Source organism: Engystomops pustulosus, chromosome 3 (assembly GCF_040894005.1).
Source record: "Engystomops pustulosus chromosome 3, aEngPut4.maternal, whole genome shotgun sequence".
In the NCBI taxonomy this organism is placed as follows: Eukaryota; Metazoa; Chordata; class Amphibia; order Anura; family Leptodactylidae; genus Engystomops; species Engystomops pustulosus.
The window spans coordinates 117253272-117271699 of record NC_092413.1 but is presented as its reverse complement, the minus strand read 5'-3'; the positions used below and the strand labels follow the sequence as shown (position 1 = coordinate 117271699).

The window sequence follows — 18428 nt, the reverse complement described above, 5'->3', positions numbered from 1 at the left end:
ATGGCGGAAGTGATCACCAGAGAGAGGTGGAGGAGAGGCGGGTACTGGCGTGCCAGCCTAACGGCCGTTACATCGCCCCCTGCTGCCCTCACCCAGGTACTACGGGTCATTTCCTCTGCTGTGCTCAGGGCTGCGGCTCAGATACAGGTACATTATTTGCCATCACTGTTCTGTACTGGAGGGCTGGGCCACACTCGCGCATCTTTCCACAGAGTCACTTATAAACTCCCCAAATATACCTGCATTTTACAGAAAATGTGCACCAGGGGCAAGGCTGGTTCTTCTGGTGAACCTATTTTCTCCTTTCATCAGTGAAGACTTGAGTGAACAGTGAAAACTTGTGCTACAACATGTAAACTGTGTGATTTTAACAGGCAGTGGTGTAACTAGAAGCTAATGGGCCCCGACTATAATGTATGGTTTATAGTAATAGTCTTCTCATGACACCACAAGGGCCCCCTAAACCTCTTGGGCACGGGTGCAACCTCTGCACCCCCTCAAGTTACGCCCCTGTTAACGGGTGCTCTAATCAGGCACCTAAACAGTTGGGAACTTCACTTCTGTCTTTTACTCCCGTCATTCCATACGTGACAACTTTTATATTTTTACATTTACAGAGATGTATATGGTGCTGTTATCTGTACTTTTTAGTGGTACCATTTCACATTCCATGCAATGTATTGGAAAGCTGTAAAAAAAATTCCAAGTGTGGTGAAATCGACAAAAAACACATTTGCTGCAATTTCATGTGGGCTCTGTTTTTACAGCTTTCATTCTGTGCTCCAAATGACACTTCTTGGTCACAGGGTTACCAAATTTATATTGGTTTTAGTAGATTTTAATAAATTAAAAACATTTTGCACAAAAAAAATATTTTCCATTTTGCCAAATTCTGAAGCCAATAACATTTTCACACTTTGGTGTACGGACTTATGAAAGGTGTTATTGTTTGTGGTATGTGCTGGCATTTTCATTTATAACAGTTTTTATATCATTTATATCATGTTTTTTTCAATGTGTTTGGGGGGTGGGGGGCAGCATATTCGGTAATTTACCAATATACATCTTTTAAATTTGCAATTTAAAGTTCTGCAATGCTTTCTTGTTGTAAAGTGAAGCCTTTAAGGTTTGTCTCCTTACTGTACAGAGCCTAATAGCAAAAATCTTCACATGCACCTCACTTAATATAATGTCCCTAATGGTATGTACCAAAATTACTTTTGGGGTCTTTATATTTGAGAAACCAGGCATAGACTTGAACTTCCATAGTTACACCAATCTATTTGAGGGAAAATATTTCTGTACCTACCACAATATGAACGTTTTAAAGTATATGCGCTGTTGCAAATTGAACCCTCAGAGACAGGAGAGTATAACAATTCAAACTTATGAAAACATTTGACACTAAGATCATGGACAAATATATCACATGGAATTACCACATTCTCCAACCCTTAGAGGGAACTTGTCAGCAGCAAGTGTAACCATGCATCGGGCTTCAGAAGATCTGGTTAGTGATGTCTCTTGATGCAGGACCATCAATTACAGTGGATGGGGCTTTCTGAGGAAAAGAGTGTTTAAAACTTCAGTTTTAAAATCTCCACCTTTTTACTTTATACAACCAATTTACATTTCACTTCAAAGTAGATTTTCTCAATAATTCCACCATACTGGGTCATGAAAGAAACATGATCTGGAAGGCATTCACCTACTTGACAACATACGGGTAGTGGTTTAACCCTATTAAACTAATGGCACACTCAGGTGGGGTCCATAATTTCCCTGCCAGGATCTTGATCTTAAATTCATGAATACCATCATAAGGTCCTGGAAGAGCGATTGCTCATGGACAAATAGAGATTTATGGCCAGGAATTTCTGAGGAGGTAATAGACAGGAGGACATTAAGTCACCCATATTGTACTTACCCTGGTAAACCTTCCCTATCTGAAGTGTGGTTCTTGTGACACACAAGCAGCCACTTTTGGAACCTTCTGTGACATCAGTTGTCCTGCAGACGGTGGGTGAAGAAGCAGTGCGCTTATTATTGAATGCATGTCAAAGTGCTAAGAACTTCTACAGGCCCCTTCAAGTATAGGAATGCAGTTCACAGCGCATGTAGACACCTTTTAATTTTTCACTCTTTGTTTCGTTACAGACAATTGGTAAGATCAAAAATGCTTTTGTTTTGCTCTTTAATGTACACCATGTGCCCCAGTGTCAGGATCAGTGGAAGTGGATCCTCTGGACCACCGTGGACGATGACGTAAGCCGACACCTGGGACCGGAGTCTAAGTGGTACCCGGTTTACACCAGAGTCCGCCGCAAAGTGGGTTGGACTTGCTTCGGCATCGTACCACCAGGTCTTTTCACAGGCGCGACTTTGTCTGCGGTGGCAGTCAAGGCGTAGTACAGAATCGCCAGGAAAACTCGTGGAGACGGGTATACGCGTGCCGGACCGCGTGAGCTACGGAGACCACCACTGAAGCCAGGAGAGGAGTGTTCCTCTGCGGGCAGGCTCTGGGGGCACACGGAGATACACCAGTGCGCCCGCAACCCGGGACATGGGTTGCAGGGGCACCCGTGGCATCCAGAAATGTGGATATTTTTTTGCTAATTTATTAAACAAGAAAAAGTGAAATATCACATGCATACATGTCATAAGTATTCAGCCCATTTGCTCAGTACTGAGTAGAAGCACCCTTTGAGCTAGTACAGCCATAAGTCTTCTTGGGAATGATGCAACAAGTTTTCCACACCTGGAAAACCCCCCTATAGCATGATGCTATGTTTCACTGTTGGGGTTGTATTTGGCAGGTGACAAGTAGTACTTGGTTTTTCCTCACATACACTAAAAAGTTAAATCTTTGTCCTAATCAAATCCAATCAGTTTAATTAAACATGGTTCGACTCCAAGGAGGGAGTAGAACCATCTCAAGGAGGATCAGATAGAAATGGACAGCATGGGAGTGAAATATGAGTGTCATAGCAAATGATCTGAATACTTATGATCATGTGATATTTCAGTTTTCTTGTTTAATAAATTTGCAAAAAAATATCTACATTTCTGGGGCACAGTGTGTAAATTAATGAGCAAAAAAAGGAACTTTTTTTGTTCTTACAAATGACTGCAATGAAAAGTACCCACTGTACGTGTATGGTATGCTCAGAGGTCGCACTAACATTTTTCCAGAAGGGTAAAAATACTCCTCTCACCATTTTTGAGGAGTATTTTTACCCGAGGAGGAGTATGAAAATTTCGGTAATACACATAGCACACACACCTCACAGCACACACTCCCCACTCACAGCACACACTCACGGCACACAACACAACACGGCACACACTCCCCACTCACAGCAGAGCACACACTCACACTGCACACACTCCCCTCTCACAGCACACACCACAACACCGCACACAACACACTCTGCACACACTACACTCACAACACACACTACACTCACACGGCACTGCTCTTAGGCCCCGTCGATCACAAACGCAGGCAGCTGCGGGCAGGTAGAGATGGAGCAGCAGCTTCGTGGCCCACATGCAGTGGCGTAACTAGAAGAGGCTGGGCCCCATGACAAACTTCTGCATGGGGCCCAGCCTCTTCTAGTTACGCCACTGCATGTGGGCCACGAAGCTGCTGCTCCCCGTCCTGCTCCATCTCTACCTGCCCGCAGCTGCCTGCGTTTGTGATCGACGGGGCCTAAGAGCAGTGCCGGGTGAGTGTAGTGTGTGCAGTGCTGTGACGTGTGCGCCGTGACAGCGGGCACACAGGACAGGAGGAGGGGGTGAGCGATGCTTACCCCCTCATACATACAGCATATACAGACACGCTGCATACACAAAACAAATACGCATACGTACAGCATAAACACACACAGCATATTCATACACTCACAGTGCACACACACCATACACTCACACAGCATATTCATACACTCACAGTGCACACACATCCGCACACACCATACACTCACACAGCATATTCATACACGCACAGTGCACACACACCGTACACTCACACAGCATATTCATACACGCACAGTGCACACACACCGTACACTCACACAGCATATTCATACACGCACAGTGCACACACACCGTACACTCACACAGCATATTCATACACGCACAGTGCACACACACCGTACACTCACACAGCATATTCATACACGCACAGTGCACACACACCGTACACTCACACAGCATATTCATACACGCACAGTGCACACACACCGTACACTCACACAGCATATTCATACACGCACAGTGCACACACACCGTACACTCACACAGCATATTCATACACGCACAGTGCACACACACCGTACACTCACACAGCATATTCATACACGCACAGTGCACACACACCGTACACATACACGCACAGTGCACACACACCATACACTCACACAGCATATTCATACACGCACAGTGCACACACACCATACACTCACACAGCATATTCATACAATCACAGTGCACACACACCATACACTCACACAGCATATTCATACAATCACAGTGCACACACACCCGCCATACACTCACACAGCATATTCATACACGCACAGTGCACACACACCGTACACTCACAGTGCAACTGCACATACCATGCACAAACAGCCCATACTCTCACACAGCACATACACTCACAGGTTGCACACACACCATATACACACCACAGCACACATACAGACACAACACAGCACACATACAGACACAACACAGCACATGCACAACACATACACACAGCACATACATAGAGGGACTTACAGTCGGCTGTCTGTCGCATTCGGGCACAGGAGCCGGGAAGCAGAGAAGCCGAGGGGAGCGGAGGAGCCAAGCAGCGGACGAGGGGGGAGGGGGTCAGGGGATAGCGGAGAGCTGGGGAAAGAGCGGCATTGGTGACAGCCCCGCCCCCCCTTCTGATGGGCCCGGTCTCAATGGCGACCGCGGACGGTACGCCACTGCCCACATGTCTCCCCTGGGGCGGGTGCTCTCACTCCGGCCCGCCCCCAGTCACGTGTCCCGCTGAACGGCCCGGCGCGCGCTGCGATCGCGCTACTGACATTTACCTCATTTGCAGCGCGCGCCGGGCCGTTCTGCCTGCGCGCTACAGGGAATAATTGCCAAGCGTAACTTTACGCATGGCAATTATTTTGGGGGGTAATGGCGCCTCATCACGCGTCTATGACGCGTGGTGAGGCGTTAATGCGACCTCTGGGTATGCTATGTATGGTATGGAAAGAACAGCCTGACTTGCAATACATCATTAATAAAACTTTGGTTGACATAAGTAAATTCATTGTGTAGGACCTAACTCACTACATAATGTCCTCCATTTCCGGCTCTGTACGTTCCTTCTGTTCTATTGCTGGATCCTTTCAGGTGTTGGAGACTCATGCTGTCAATTACAAGACTCGTTGGTGATCTTTTTACAAATAGCACATCATGCTGAGGCCAGTCAGTCTGTGTAAATAGGTCAGCACTGGATACCTGAAACTAACAGGACATCAGCAGGTACCAACAACAGAAAGCACAGATAAAGGGGTATTCCAGGAATAAGCATACTCAGGGCCGCCGATAGGGCAGTACAACTGGTACTGCCCTATGGGGCCCGGACTCTAAGACACTAGGGGGGGGCCCGCAGGGCCGCATCTGCCATGAGCAGAGCCGGATCATCATTGGCGCTATTGGAGCGCTAGCGCCGGGCCCCCGGATCCGGATTTATTGGTTGGGGGCCCCCGTCCTGGCGCTCCAATAGCGCCGATATTCATGCTCCTGCTGGGGCCCCGGCAGGCCCCGACACTCTCCACGGTAGACGGGCAGGGACCTCCGTCCGTCCGGACCGGAAGCTCCTGCCCGTCACTGTATAGTGCTCGATGCGGCCGGAAACGGCCGCTCGAGCACTATTACTGGAGCGATGTGCGCCGGGGTTGTCTTCCGGCCACATCGCTCCATGAATTAGGATGCGCGGCCGCGCGATGACGTCATCACGCGGCCGCGCACCCTTTCCTGCCTGGCCGCGGGCTGAAGAAAGAAGATGTGGGAGCCTGAGGTGAGTACGAGTTTTTTTTTTTTTTAAATCAAATAGCAGTAAAAACATGGTGGGGGCTTATTAACCCCTAGGCGCACCACGACGTTATACTACGTCCCCGGGGCTAGATGCTTAGCGCACCGGGACGTAGTATAACGTCTAGCTTCTGGGAACGGCTCACGAACGGAGCCGGTACCAGAAGCAGCGGCTGTCAGCTGTCTATCACAGCTGACACCGCGCTGTAACACCCGCGATCGGAGCCGGCTCCGATCGCGGGTGTTAACCCCTTACACGCCGCGGTCAAGCATGACCGCGGCGTGTAAGGGTGTTCCTGCTGTGGATCGGATCCCCCGTGCCGCTTACCGGGGGATCCGATCCTCTACCGGGCAGCTCCGAGGACTGGCATGTGCCCCGGAGCTGCCCGGTCTCCATGGCAGCCAGACCCCTTCCGGGTCTGACTGCAAACTGTCTGAGCATGCGCAAGCTTGCTCAGACAGTTTACACTGCTCTACAATAAAATAGTATTGTAGAGCAGTGTATTGAACTTAAACCAGTGATCAGAGCATCACTGGTTTAAGTTCAAGTATGTATAAGTGAAAATATGCAAAAACACTTAACACTACACATTATAATAAATAAAAAATAAATACATAAAATATAAGCCCCTAAAATGTCACTTTCCCATAAAAAACTTAATAAAGTATAAAAAACATAAAAACACAAAAAAAACCTGCATATTTGGTATTGCCGCGTCCGTAACAATCTGCATAATAAAACAGAATTGTTACTGGACCCGCACGGTAAACGCCGGAGGAAAAAACGCAAAAAACGTTCCGAAAAAAGATAATTTTTAATTAATACCCTATAAAAAATGCTCTAAAAAGTGATTTTAAAAATTTTATGCACTCTAAAATAAGCCCACTAAAAAGAACAACTGTTCTCGCAAAAAATAAGCCCCTAACTAGATTTGTCAGCCAAAAAATAAAAAAGTTATGCATATAAAAAATGGTGATGCTAAAATGAATAAGATTTTCTCCAAATTAGTTTTTATTCAGTACAATTGAATAAAATACAAAAAACCCCCACATATTTGGTATCCCTGCGTCCGTAACAATCTGTATAATAAAACAGAATTGTTATTAGATCCGCAAAGTGAACCCCGTAAAAAACAACCTAAAAAAACTCTCTCTGAAAAAGATGATTTTTTATTAATGCCCTTTAAAAATGCTCTAAAAAAAGTGATTTTAAAAAGTTACGCAATCTAAAATAAGACCACTAAAAAGAGCTATCATTCTTGCAAAAAATAAGCCCTTAAACAGATTTGTGAGGTGAAAAATAAAAAAGTTATACATATGAAAGACGGTGATGCTAAAATTAACAACAATTTTGCCAAATTACTTTTTATTCAGTAAAAATGGTAAAAAATAAAAAATATATATAAATGAAGTATTTTCATAATCGTGGCGACCCATAGAATAAAAATAATATACTATTTTTATGGTATGGTTAACGGCCAAATAAAAAACACATAAAAATTTTCCTAAAAATTGATGATTTTCATTTCCTCCACCAACAAAGAGTTCATTAAATCTCACCAATTAGCTGTAGATGCCCCAAAATTACATACCAGAAAAGTGCATCTCATGTGGCAAAAGAAATAAGCCCCTATAGGTCCTCATTAAAAAAAAGAAAAAAATTATAGCCTGTACAATGTGACATAGCAAATCTGATCTGGATGGCGCCTCCTTCCCTTCTATGCCCGGCCGTGCGCCCATACAGCAGGTTACCACCACATATAGGGTATCCGTGTACTCGGGAGAAATTGGGTATCAAACTTTGTGGAGCCTTTTTTAATTTAATCCATTTTAAATGTTTAATTTTCCACCCAAAATGAGTGTATTGTGAAAAAATATTACAATTTGCAGACTGCACCTCCATTTTGTTTTAACCCCTATAAAACACGTAAAGGGTTAACAAACTTCTTAAAAGTAGTTTTTCATACGTTGAGGGGTGTAGTTTCCACAATGGGGTAATTAATGAGTCTCACTATTATTTAGGCCTCTCAGTGTCAATTAGAAGTTGATCAGGTCCATCTAAGTACGGGTTTTGGCGATTTTACAAAAAATGTGAAAAATGGCCCCAAATTCTGAGCCTCATAACATTCTAGTAAAATATGTGGAATCTTAAAAAACCATGCCAACATAAAGCAGACATTTGGGAAATGTAAGTTATGAATTTATTTTGTGCTATGACTATCTGCATCAAAAGTAGAGAATTTAGAACGTTGAAAATAAAGAATTTTTCAAAATTTTTGCCAAATTTTGTTTTTTTTCATAACTAAACGCAAAAGATTTCATCCAAATTTTTAAACTAATTTGAAGTACAATGTGTCACGAGAAAACAATCTCAAAATCCCCTGGATATCTCATAGCGTTCCAAAGCTATAACCACTTATAGTGACACAGGTCAGATTTGAAGAATGGGGCCGCGTCCTTAAGGCCAAAATAGGCTGTGTCCCCTAGGGGTTAAAATATGGGGGCAGAACATTATATAATTCATGGTGGGGGAGGAGGCAGCATATTAAATAATTCAGTGTGGAGGGGCAGCACATCATTTAATTCCTTGTGGGGGGGCAGCACATCATTTATTCCATTGTGGGGGGGCAGCACATCATTTTATTCCATTGGGGGGGGGGGCAGCATATCATTTATTCTATTGTGGGGGGGGGCAGCATATCATTTATTCCATTGTGGGGGGGCAGCATATCATTTATTCCATTGTGGGGGGGCAGCATATCATTTAATTCATTGTGGGGGGGGGCAGCATATCATTTAATCCATTGTGGGGGGGGGCAGCATATCATTTAATCCATTGTGGGGGGCGGCATATCATTTAATTCATTGTGGGGGGGCAGCATATCATTTAATCCATTGTGGGGGGGGCAGCATATCATTTAATTCATTGTGGGGGGGGCAGCATATCATTTAATTCATTGTGGGGGGGGGGCAGCATATCATTTAATTCATTGTGGGGGGCAGCATATCATTTAATCCATTGTGGGGGGGGCAGCATATTATTTAATCCATTGTGGGGGGGGCAGCATATTATTTAATCCATTGTGGGGGGGGGGGCGGCATATCATTTATTCCATTGTGGGGGGGCAGCACATCATTTAATCCATTGTGGGGGGCAGCATATTATTTAATCCATTGTGGGGGGGGGGCAGCATATTATTTAATCCATTGTGGGGGGGGGGGCGGCATATCATTTAATTCATTGTGGGGGGCAGCATATTTATTCCATTGTGGGGGGGCAGCATATCATTTATTCCATTGTGGGGGGGCAGCATATCATTTAATCCATTGTGGGGGGGGGGACGGCATATCAATTAATTCATTGTGGGGGGCGGCATATCATTTAATTTATTGTGGGGGGCGGCATATCATTTCATTCCTTGTGGGGGAGGGGGCGGCATATCATTTTATTCATTGTGGGGGGGCAGCATATCATTTCATTCCTTGTGGGGGGCAGCATATCAAATAAATCATTGTGGGGGGGGGCAGCATATCAATAATGAGGGGATGTGTTCTATGTGGGGTAGCGTGCGGTCACTTGTGTTGTGAGGGTTATTTAGGAGCGCAGTGTTGTTATCCAGGAGACTTTATACTGTAAGTGACTGTGGTATTTTTAGGGACGCCGGGTGGAGATGCTGCACGGAGCTGAAGATATCCAGCTGTGAATTCACCTGTGATACGTCATGGATTGGAGAACCCGGAATAAAGTCCTCCTGATGGAAGAGATTGTCATCTATAAGGTACTAGATGCCACTAATGACTCCCAGATCCTGTAGTCAGTCACACAGTGTCAGGGAGCTGTCTGTAGGGTTGTTAATTGTTAGTAAAGTTTTCAGCATTTTCTGAACAGGTAGCGGAATTTGATAAAAGATTTTGCAAATCTGAAAGTAAGAAGACTGATTGCTCCGTGAATCTGAATTTGCGGTTACTTTGCCAAGATCTAGCTGATGTGGCTTCAGGCCAGAGTATAGTTTGTAGAACATGGTCCTTGCTGACCGCGTCACAAGGACTGCACCCTAAGCCAGTTATAATGCAAGGAATTCCACAGTGCTTGGAGTGGCAGTGCACTGTAAAGACAAACGATGTCATTACAGTTCACTGCAGCTCCAAGTGCTCAGAGCTCCCTGCATCATATATGGGTTATGATGTGAGAAGTGCAGTCCTTGTGATGCAGTCAGCACAAGGACCATGTTGCACCAACTGTACACTTTTTTGGAGCTGCTGGGACCAACTGTTTGTTGCAATAGAGGCTCAAAGTGATTTGAGTTGGTTTAATTTTTTGTTTACACCTATGGTGAAGTTTACATATATTTATAAACATTGTTGCATTTACTTTATCCATTGAATGCTGATGCTTATTTATTGGCATTCTTGTGACTACACACTTATAGATGCATGCATCTAATAAAGTTATTTTTATAGTGTGGTACATGAGTATTTTGTCTTTATATATATCCCTTGTTTAAAGGGAATCGAGCACCAGGTGCACAGCATAGTACCTGAAGGTATCATGCTATGCACCTGATGACCCTGACTTCAGCACTGTAAGTTCCATCAAAATGGCCTCTATGGTTATCCTTTAATGCTTTTATAAAGAATTATGTTAATTACCAGCTTAGGAGCAGTGGGAGTGCTCCAGTGCACCTAAGGGCTCCTTATGTCACCCAGCGGCCAGTCCTGCGGACTGCGGTGATCCGAAATCCCGATACCTGTGCCTGCTCAGCAGCCTCTGTGAATCAGTGTGCAGGTGCAGGGACTTTAGGTTTCCTTGGGGCATGCAATGAACGCTCCTTCTTTTCCTTCCCATTGGTTCTGAGGAAATATGAAGTCCTGACCCTTATGCAGTGATTCACAGAGGTTGCTGAGCAGGCACAGGTACCAGGACTTCAGATTACCTCAGGACTGGTGGCAGGGTGACGTAAAGAGCCCTTAGGTGCACTGGAGCACCCCCACTGGTAATTAACACAATTCTTTATTAAAACATTAAAAGATAGTGGCGGCCCTAGCAATTGCACTTTATAATGTTATATTTGTTATATGTTGTCTGTTAAACACTTTTATATGTTTACTGTTCACCATGCTTTAGTTTTTGATGCCATATTTGCACTATAATAAATATACTTGACCAAAAGTATGACTCCTATTGGCAATCTACCAGAAGAGTGTGCCTTGTCGTAGCAACAGGCCTCAAACCCTGTTTGTGAAAGGTCACTGCGGGGGGCAGGAGGCTTGTTCGGTTTTGGGGTGTGTTGGGGCCCAGACACTTTTGCTGTATGGGGCCCCGAATTTCCTGATGGCTGCCCTGAGCATACTGTATATACAAATGGGTCCTTAAAATATAAGCTAATATGTCTTAGCAGAAAACTGTTGTGGACATACACTTATGGAAAATTAAAATGCTACTGGCCTTTTAACCCCTTAACGCTCTGCGCCGTAGCTCTACAGCGCAGAGGTATAGGGAATGTATGAAGAGGGCTCACGGGCTGAGTCCTCTTCATACAAAGGTGGGGGTTGTTGCATATTGCAGCAAACCCCCACCGCTAATAACCGCGGTCGGTGCTTGCACCGATCGCGGCTATTAACCCTTTCATTGCCGCCGGCAAAGGCGCCGGCGGGATTTAAAAGACGGCAGCGCGCGGGCGCCGCCATCTTTATTACGATCGCCGCGCCCCCGGAACGGCATCGGGGGGCGGCGATCGGTTGCCATGGTAGCCTCGGGTCTTCGTTTGACTGGCTTCTGCAATGAGCCAGTGGCTCATTGTAATGAATGAGCTGCAAAAATGCCATATGTTGCAATACAGCAACACAGCTCCGTGCGCCAAAGCGTGAAAAAGTTATTAGCTTCAGAAGATGACAAAAAAATTTTTTTCTTTCTTGTACACATTTTTTTAATTTTTGAAAATGTATTAAAACACAATAAAACCTATATAAATTTGGTATCACCGCGATCGTACTGAACCAAAGAATAAAGTAGAGGTGATATTTGGAGCGAAGAGTAAAAGTCGTAAAAACTGAGCCCACAAGAACGTGACGTACATTCCACATTTGGAATTTCTTTTCAGCTTTGCAGTACACGGCATGTTAAAATAACATTACGGGAAAGTAAAATTTGTTACGCACAAAATAAGCTCTGACACAGGTCTGTACACGTAAAAATGAAAAAGTTATGGATTTTTCAAGGTGGAGAGCGAGAAATGAGCGAAAAAACCCTGCATCCTTAAGGGGTTAATCAGTCCATTGATTTTCTCCCCACAGAGAAGACACAGGACAGAAGATGGCCGCTGGTCACATGTCCACATCACATGTTCTGCACCTGTCTGGGCAGGTCATGTGATCTCCACTAGATTTGGCTGTAGTGGGTTGGTTGCAGTGCATCCAGTATGGCCAGTTATGTGGTGAGACCAATCTCAGTGAAGTAATGTGCAGTGATGGCAGTTACACATCATTACTATGGTAACAGAGCAGGACAATCTAACAGATTGTCCTGTTCTGTTACCATAGTAATGATGTCCTGCTCTGTTACCATAGTAATGATGTGTAACTGCCATCACTGCACATTACTTCACTGAGATTGGTCTCACTGGGAGCAGAGCATAAGAGGGAGGAGGGGTTAATGAGAACTAAAGGATCATGGGACTTGTAGTTTTCATTGGTGGCCATATTGGTGAAAACTCTGCTACTTTAGAAAACCTATAACATTTTGTGAATAATAAAATCAAATCATGTAAACTCAATTTTGTGACTAATGATATTGAGTTTTGTTATATTCATTTATTTATAGCATTATGGGTTTTTGTATCGTTCATAGACGTTCATATTCCCAGAATACCCCTTTTAATTTTTTAGTTTTCTTAACATAAGTTAGAGGTGCTCTTTAAAGCCTTTTAACCCCTTACCGACATGTGATGTAATAGTACGTCACATGTCGGCTCCCAGTGCATGGAGAGGGCTCGCAGGTCGAGCCCTCTCCATAGCCGGTAAGTCTTTGCTGCATATTGCCGGCACCGATCGCGGGTGTTTTCCTGCAGCTTTCCTGCGTGGGCGCTGCCATCTTTCTGAGGATCGTCGCTCCCCGTGACGTCATCAGGGAGCGGCGATCCATGGGTTAACCCATTCATTACAATGTGCTATCAGTACGGGCACAGGGGGGCACTTGGAAGGGAAAGAGCGTCGTTTCGTTTTTTGCGGACAAATATGGGTAAAAAAGTTTTCATGTGTCAGGATGCATTTGGAGAGCCCTAATGGTACCAAAACAGAGGAAAGCCCCAACAAGAGACACCATTTTGGAAAGTACACCCCTTGGAGAGTTTAGCAAGGTGTAAAAAGGAAAAAGATTAACATTTTCTCAAAAAAGTCACTTTTACCCCAATTTTTTGTAAGCCACAAGGGATAAAAGATGAAACAACCCCATAAATGTGTAGAACTATTTCTCCTAAGCACAGAACTGCACCACTTTTGCATATAAAGTGTTGTATGGGTGCACAGTAGGGCTCAGAAGGGAAAGAGGGGCTTTGGCCTTTTAGAAGCCAGATTTGACAATCATCCTTTACATGTGTCAGGATGCATTTGGAGAGCGCTAGTGGTACCAAAACAGAGGGGAACCCCAACAAGTGTCACCATTTTGGAAAGTGCACCCTTTGGAGAATTTAGCAAGGTGTAATATGTGTATTTTCCCCTACAGGTGTTTGCTTCAATTAGGTCCCTAAAAGGAAAAAGATGAAAATTTTCCCAAAAGAGTCACTTTTACGGCTAATTTTTGTATCCCATAAGGCATTAAAGATGAAACAACCCCAAAAAATGTGTACTAGCATTTCTCCCGAGTATAAAATTGCCCCACACATGCAAATAAAATGTTGTATGGGTACGCAGTGAAGCTCAGAAGGGAAAGCGGGGCGTTGGCCTTTTAGAAAATAAAATCATCAATTCTTGTTTTGGATCTTTAGTTTTTTTTGGGGGGGTGTTCACTGTAGCATAACAATAATATATTAAATTTATTCTACGGATCACTATGATTACAGTGATACCTCATTTATATAGTTTTATTTATATTTGTCCAATTTTATTGAAGGCAGAGGTCGCACTAACATTTTGCCAGAAGGGTTATAATACTCCTCTCAGCATTTTTGAGGAGTATTTTTAGCTGAGGAGGAGTATTAAATTTTCAATAATACAAATATATAACTCAGAGTCGTAAATAGTTCTAACCCCTTCGCACTGCAGCATTTTTTTCATTCATTTTTCGCTCTCCACCCTCATAAATCTATACCTTTCCATGTATGCAGCTGTGTGAGGGCTTATTTTCTGCGTAACAATTTTTACTTCTCAGTGACGTTATTCATACTTCCATGTCGTGTAATGGGAGGCCAGAAAAAAAATCCAAATGTGGTGAAATTGGTAAAAAAAACACTTTTTCGTCACTATCTGGTGGGAACAGGTTTTACAACTTTCACTGTGCACTCCAAATGATACGTCTACTTTATTCTTTGATGAGTAGGATCACGGTGATACCAAATTTATGTAGGTTTTATTAATTTCTGAAAATGTATTCAAACAACATTTCGTGATCTTCTGACGCTAATAACTTCTTCATACTTTGGTGTACAGAACTGTGTAAAATGTCATTTTTTATGAGATGATGTTCTCAATTCTGGCATTTTGAGGACTGTACAGCCTGTTGGTCAATTTTTATAAAAAATTTTATGTGATGTAAAATGGTGTAAAAGTGGCGTTTCACGCATTGTGCGCCATTATCCGTTATGCGGTTCACCGCCAGGAATAACCGTTTCTATATTTTGATAGACCGGGGCATTTTGTGACCCGGTGAGACCGAACATGTTTGGGATTTTACGGTTTATTTTTATATCAGTTCTAGGGAAATGGGGGTGATTTTAATTTTTACAGGGGCAGATTTTGCAAGGAACACATTATATATGTGTTCCCTGCTTTTCTTATGTATAGATCACAGATAACAGTGATCTAATGATAAGAGCCCATTGGATGACTTATCAGTGATATGTATAGAGAAACAATCAGAGAGGTTGCATATAGCAGTGATTTTCAACCAGTGTGCCGCGACACATGGTCAGGTGTGCCGCGGGGAAAGTTCCCCAAACTATGGTGCCACCTGTGTTTTGTTTCCCAGAGAAATGTAAAATGAGAAATACTATAGTCATGAGGCTGGAGTACTACAAGTACCAGCTCATATGCTGAGTATATGAGCTGGCACTCGTACTCTGGCCTCATGGCCATAGTACTTCTCATTGTACGCCTTTATTTTACAGTATATGAGCCACATAATAACCAGCACCATATACTAAAAACAGGGAGAAACAGAACTGTTGAGGAAGAGCTTCGTGTGAGTCTTTCCACCATTCCTGCCAGGATATCCTTTTTGTGTTCATCGAAACAGTCCCAGGTTTCACACTGAGTGAGTAAAATAAATTTAGAATCTATATTATTAAATATATGTATAATATGACTGTTTTAGTGTCATTTTGTGCTATTTTGGTTGGTGGTGTGCCCCAGGATTTTCTAAGTATAAAAAGTGTGCCGCGGCTCAAAAAAGGTTGAAAATCACTGGCATATAGCATTCTCCCTGCAGCCTCTCACTGTAAACAGGGGTAGGGTGACAGGGGACTGATAATATCGGCCCCCTGTCACAGTAAAGGATCGGGCTGTCACATAGACAGCTCAATCCTGCTGATGGCACTGTGTGCACGATCGCACACAGCCATGGGGATGGACGGAGCTACTCTCCGTGGCAGCACGTCATGTGACCTAAGCTCCGGTCACATGACCTATCCGAGCCGCAGGCAGGCCTGGCAGGGGACTCTGGTGACAGTGGGCGCTGCGCTCCGGATCGCAGTGAGTGCTGGCTCCGCTCGGAACCATCAGCCAGTGCCTAAACAAGAAAATCACCAAGCGTATTTATACGCTTGGTGATTTTTTGGGGGAGTAAATCAGCCTCTACATGCGTCATAGACGCTTGTAGTGGCGTTATCGCAACCTCTGATTGAAGGAAAACTAGAATAGAAAAAATTGCATTTGTTTTAGTATTGCCATTTTTACAGCGGCATAACTATAGTATTTTTTGGCTGACAGAGCTGGTTGTGAGCTTATTTTTTGCGTGACAAGTTCTTTTCATTGGTATCATTTTGGTGCTTGTAACTTTTGTGTATTACTTTTTAGAACATTTTATGCAAAGCAATTTGATAAAAAATGTAAATTTTTGGCAAGTTTTTTTTTTTATTATACCACGTTCACCGAGCGGGTCTAATTATGATTAGCATTTATTGTACTGATTGTTATGGATGCAGCAATACCAAATAAGGGTTTTTGTGATTTAGTGTTTTTTGTACTTTATTATTTGTGTACAGGTAAATGTGGTGTTTGGGGGGACTTTCACTTTCTTTTATTATTTATTTTTATTGTAAAAAAACCTTTATTTATTGTTTAAACTTTTTTTTTTACTGTTGCTGACATGAAAGCTTGAACAAGTGATCTTCTGATTACAGCTTACACGGTGCAATACAGATGTTCATGCTCAGTGTCTTACAGCCGGGTCCTGGTAGAAGGCAGGGACCCGGCTCCCGGAACAGGATTGCACAGCTCTGGGACACTAAGAAAAAGAAGCTCTGGGACAATAACAAAAAGAAGCTCAAAATATAAGTCAAATTTAGATTTTTATTTACATTGCATGTTGGAATTGGTTTCATTTGCTTCATGAGGCATATCAGGAAAAATCTGACAGCAAATTGGAAAACAATGTAAATACAGCATTAGCACTTTCACATCTAAAAAATATATATTTGTTTTGGTATAATAATTTGTTCCTTATTAAGCTGATTTTTAAATAAAAATAAACAATGCATAAAAACACACCAGCTTCCTCTTTAGTGTTTGCCTGCACATGACAAATTGAGATAACTAGATAGTATTTGCAATCTTTTACTTTAAAAAGGAATTTCTTATAAATACATTATGTAGGTAGCTACCTGTCATCCCCATTTTCTGTGCTGCACCTCTTCCCGTTTAGCTTATTACGTCCATGTGCCTGCTGATTTGCTTCACAAACTGCAGCGAATGTGAATGCGATAGATCTTGCGGAAAGCTGCTATACTTGTAAAGCAAGGTAAGGCTCCATGCAAATGCCGGAGCAAATGTCCGGAGCGGACGCAGGGGGCAGCAGCTTCTCACACCTCTCCTCTCCATATCGAGCTGAGCCACAAATCAGGGCAGGAATAGGACCTGCCCTACCACCATTTGCGGAAGTGTGCATGGAGCTTAGGAGTGACCCTAAACAAAAAAAAAATGTATGAAATCTAATACCAAGGCTGTTTAGAGACTAGGTAACAGTGCTCGTTATCCCCTCGCTCTTGTCCATGCACAGCCAAACAAACGCTGATGCAATCAGATACTATTTAATAACAGAAGGTTTAACAGGTTTTAACTTTGGCTTCATGCACAAAACTGTATATAGCGATCGTAAACTAGCTGAAGACATATATCATGGCCTTCTATAATGCACAATCATGGTACAGAGAGAGAGCCGCTCATGCTTGCCTTTGTTACGTTGCAGCCACCCAGCTCCATGGGGAGATGGGAAAGGTAAGCAGCACTTCACCAGGATGAAATGGGCCACAAACTTTCCCCCCGTTTGTGGTCCGTTTTGGCACGCACTTCTGTGCATGAGACCTTAGTTTTCTGTTAGAGAAAATTGAATCAAAAGAATTGCTTAAAAATCATATACGAGCCAAAGATCACATGAAACCATATCTCCAAAAAGTTTGACTGTTTTAGTGTCATAACATGGGTCCATCTTATGCAGATTCCTAGTATGAGGTTTCCATACCTTCCATCACTCTCAAACATATGCACTTAATATAACCCTGTTCCCATGACCTGCTCCTCAGCTGTGACCAACATGGAGATAGGATGTCTATTACATCTTTCTTATTCATCGTTCCTCTGGTTTTAGGTAAAGATCCTGAAAGAATATATCTAGCACAACCTTTCATAAAATAATAGATATGCTTGTGAGCTCAAAACTCTGGATTCAGAAACCACTTGTACATGGGTATCGCTGATGTACACCCACTGACTGGACGATGATGTAGGCAATTCCTTCAGTACTGCAAAGCAAAGAAAATGGCAGGTAAACACTGACATCCTTACCATACATTATCATTTGTTATTGCAACATGTAGAAAAGAAATCTGATCAGCAAAAATTTGAGATTGTTTGTCATGGTAAGGCTGCGTTCACACATGGCATTTGCCTTGCGTTTTGAAATGCATCACATTTGC

General features: G+C 43.3%; 1 protein-coding gene and 1 long non-coding RNA gene across 7 annotated transcripts in view; one reads left to right on the top strand and one right to left on the bottom strand.

Moving 5' to 3' along the window:
* The first annotated feature begins 9 nt into the window (after window positions 1-9).
* The window catches only part of LOC140121830 (uncharacterized), a 51331-nt gene continuing 32912 nt past the window's right edge, over window positions 10-18428 (top strand). For 2 of the 3 annotated variants that reach the window (XR_011854190.1, XR_011854191.1), the window contains exons 1-2: window positions 61-147; window positions 18101-18277. This is a non-coding gene — a long non-coding RNA (uncharacterized lncRNA). Of the gene's footprint in view, window positions 148-18100; window positions 18278-18428 lie in introns of all 3 variants that reach the window. The other variant, XR_011854192.1, reaches the window with a different exon arrangement.
* USP45 (ubiquitin specific peptidase 45) overlaps window positions 16789-18428 on the bottom strand; it is a 91482-nt gene continuing 89842 nt past the window's right edge. For all 4 annotated transcript variants that reach the window (XM_072141907.1, XM_072141908.1, XM_072141909.1 and 1 more), the window contains one exon: window positions 16789-18254. In XM_072141907.1, coding sequence (XP_071998008.1) covers window positions 18124-18254 — 131 coding nt within the window. In that variant the 3' untranslated portion in view covers window positions 16789-18123. The remainder of the gene's footprint in view (window positions 18255-18428) is intronic.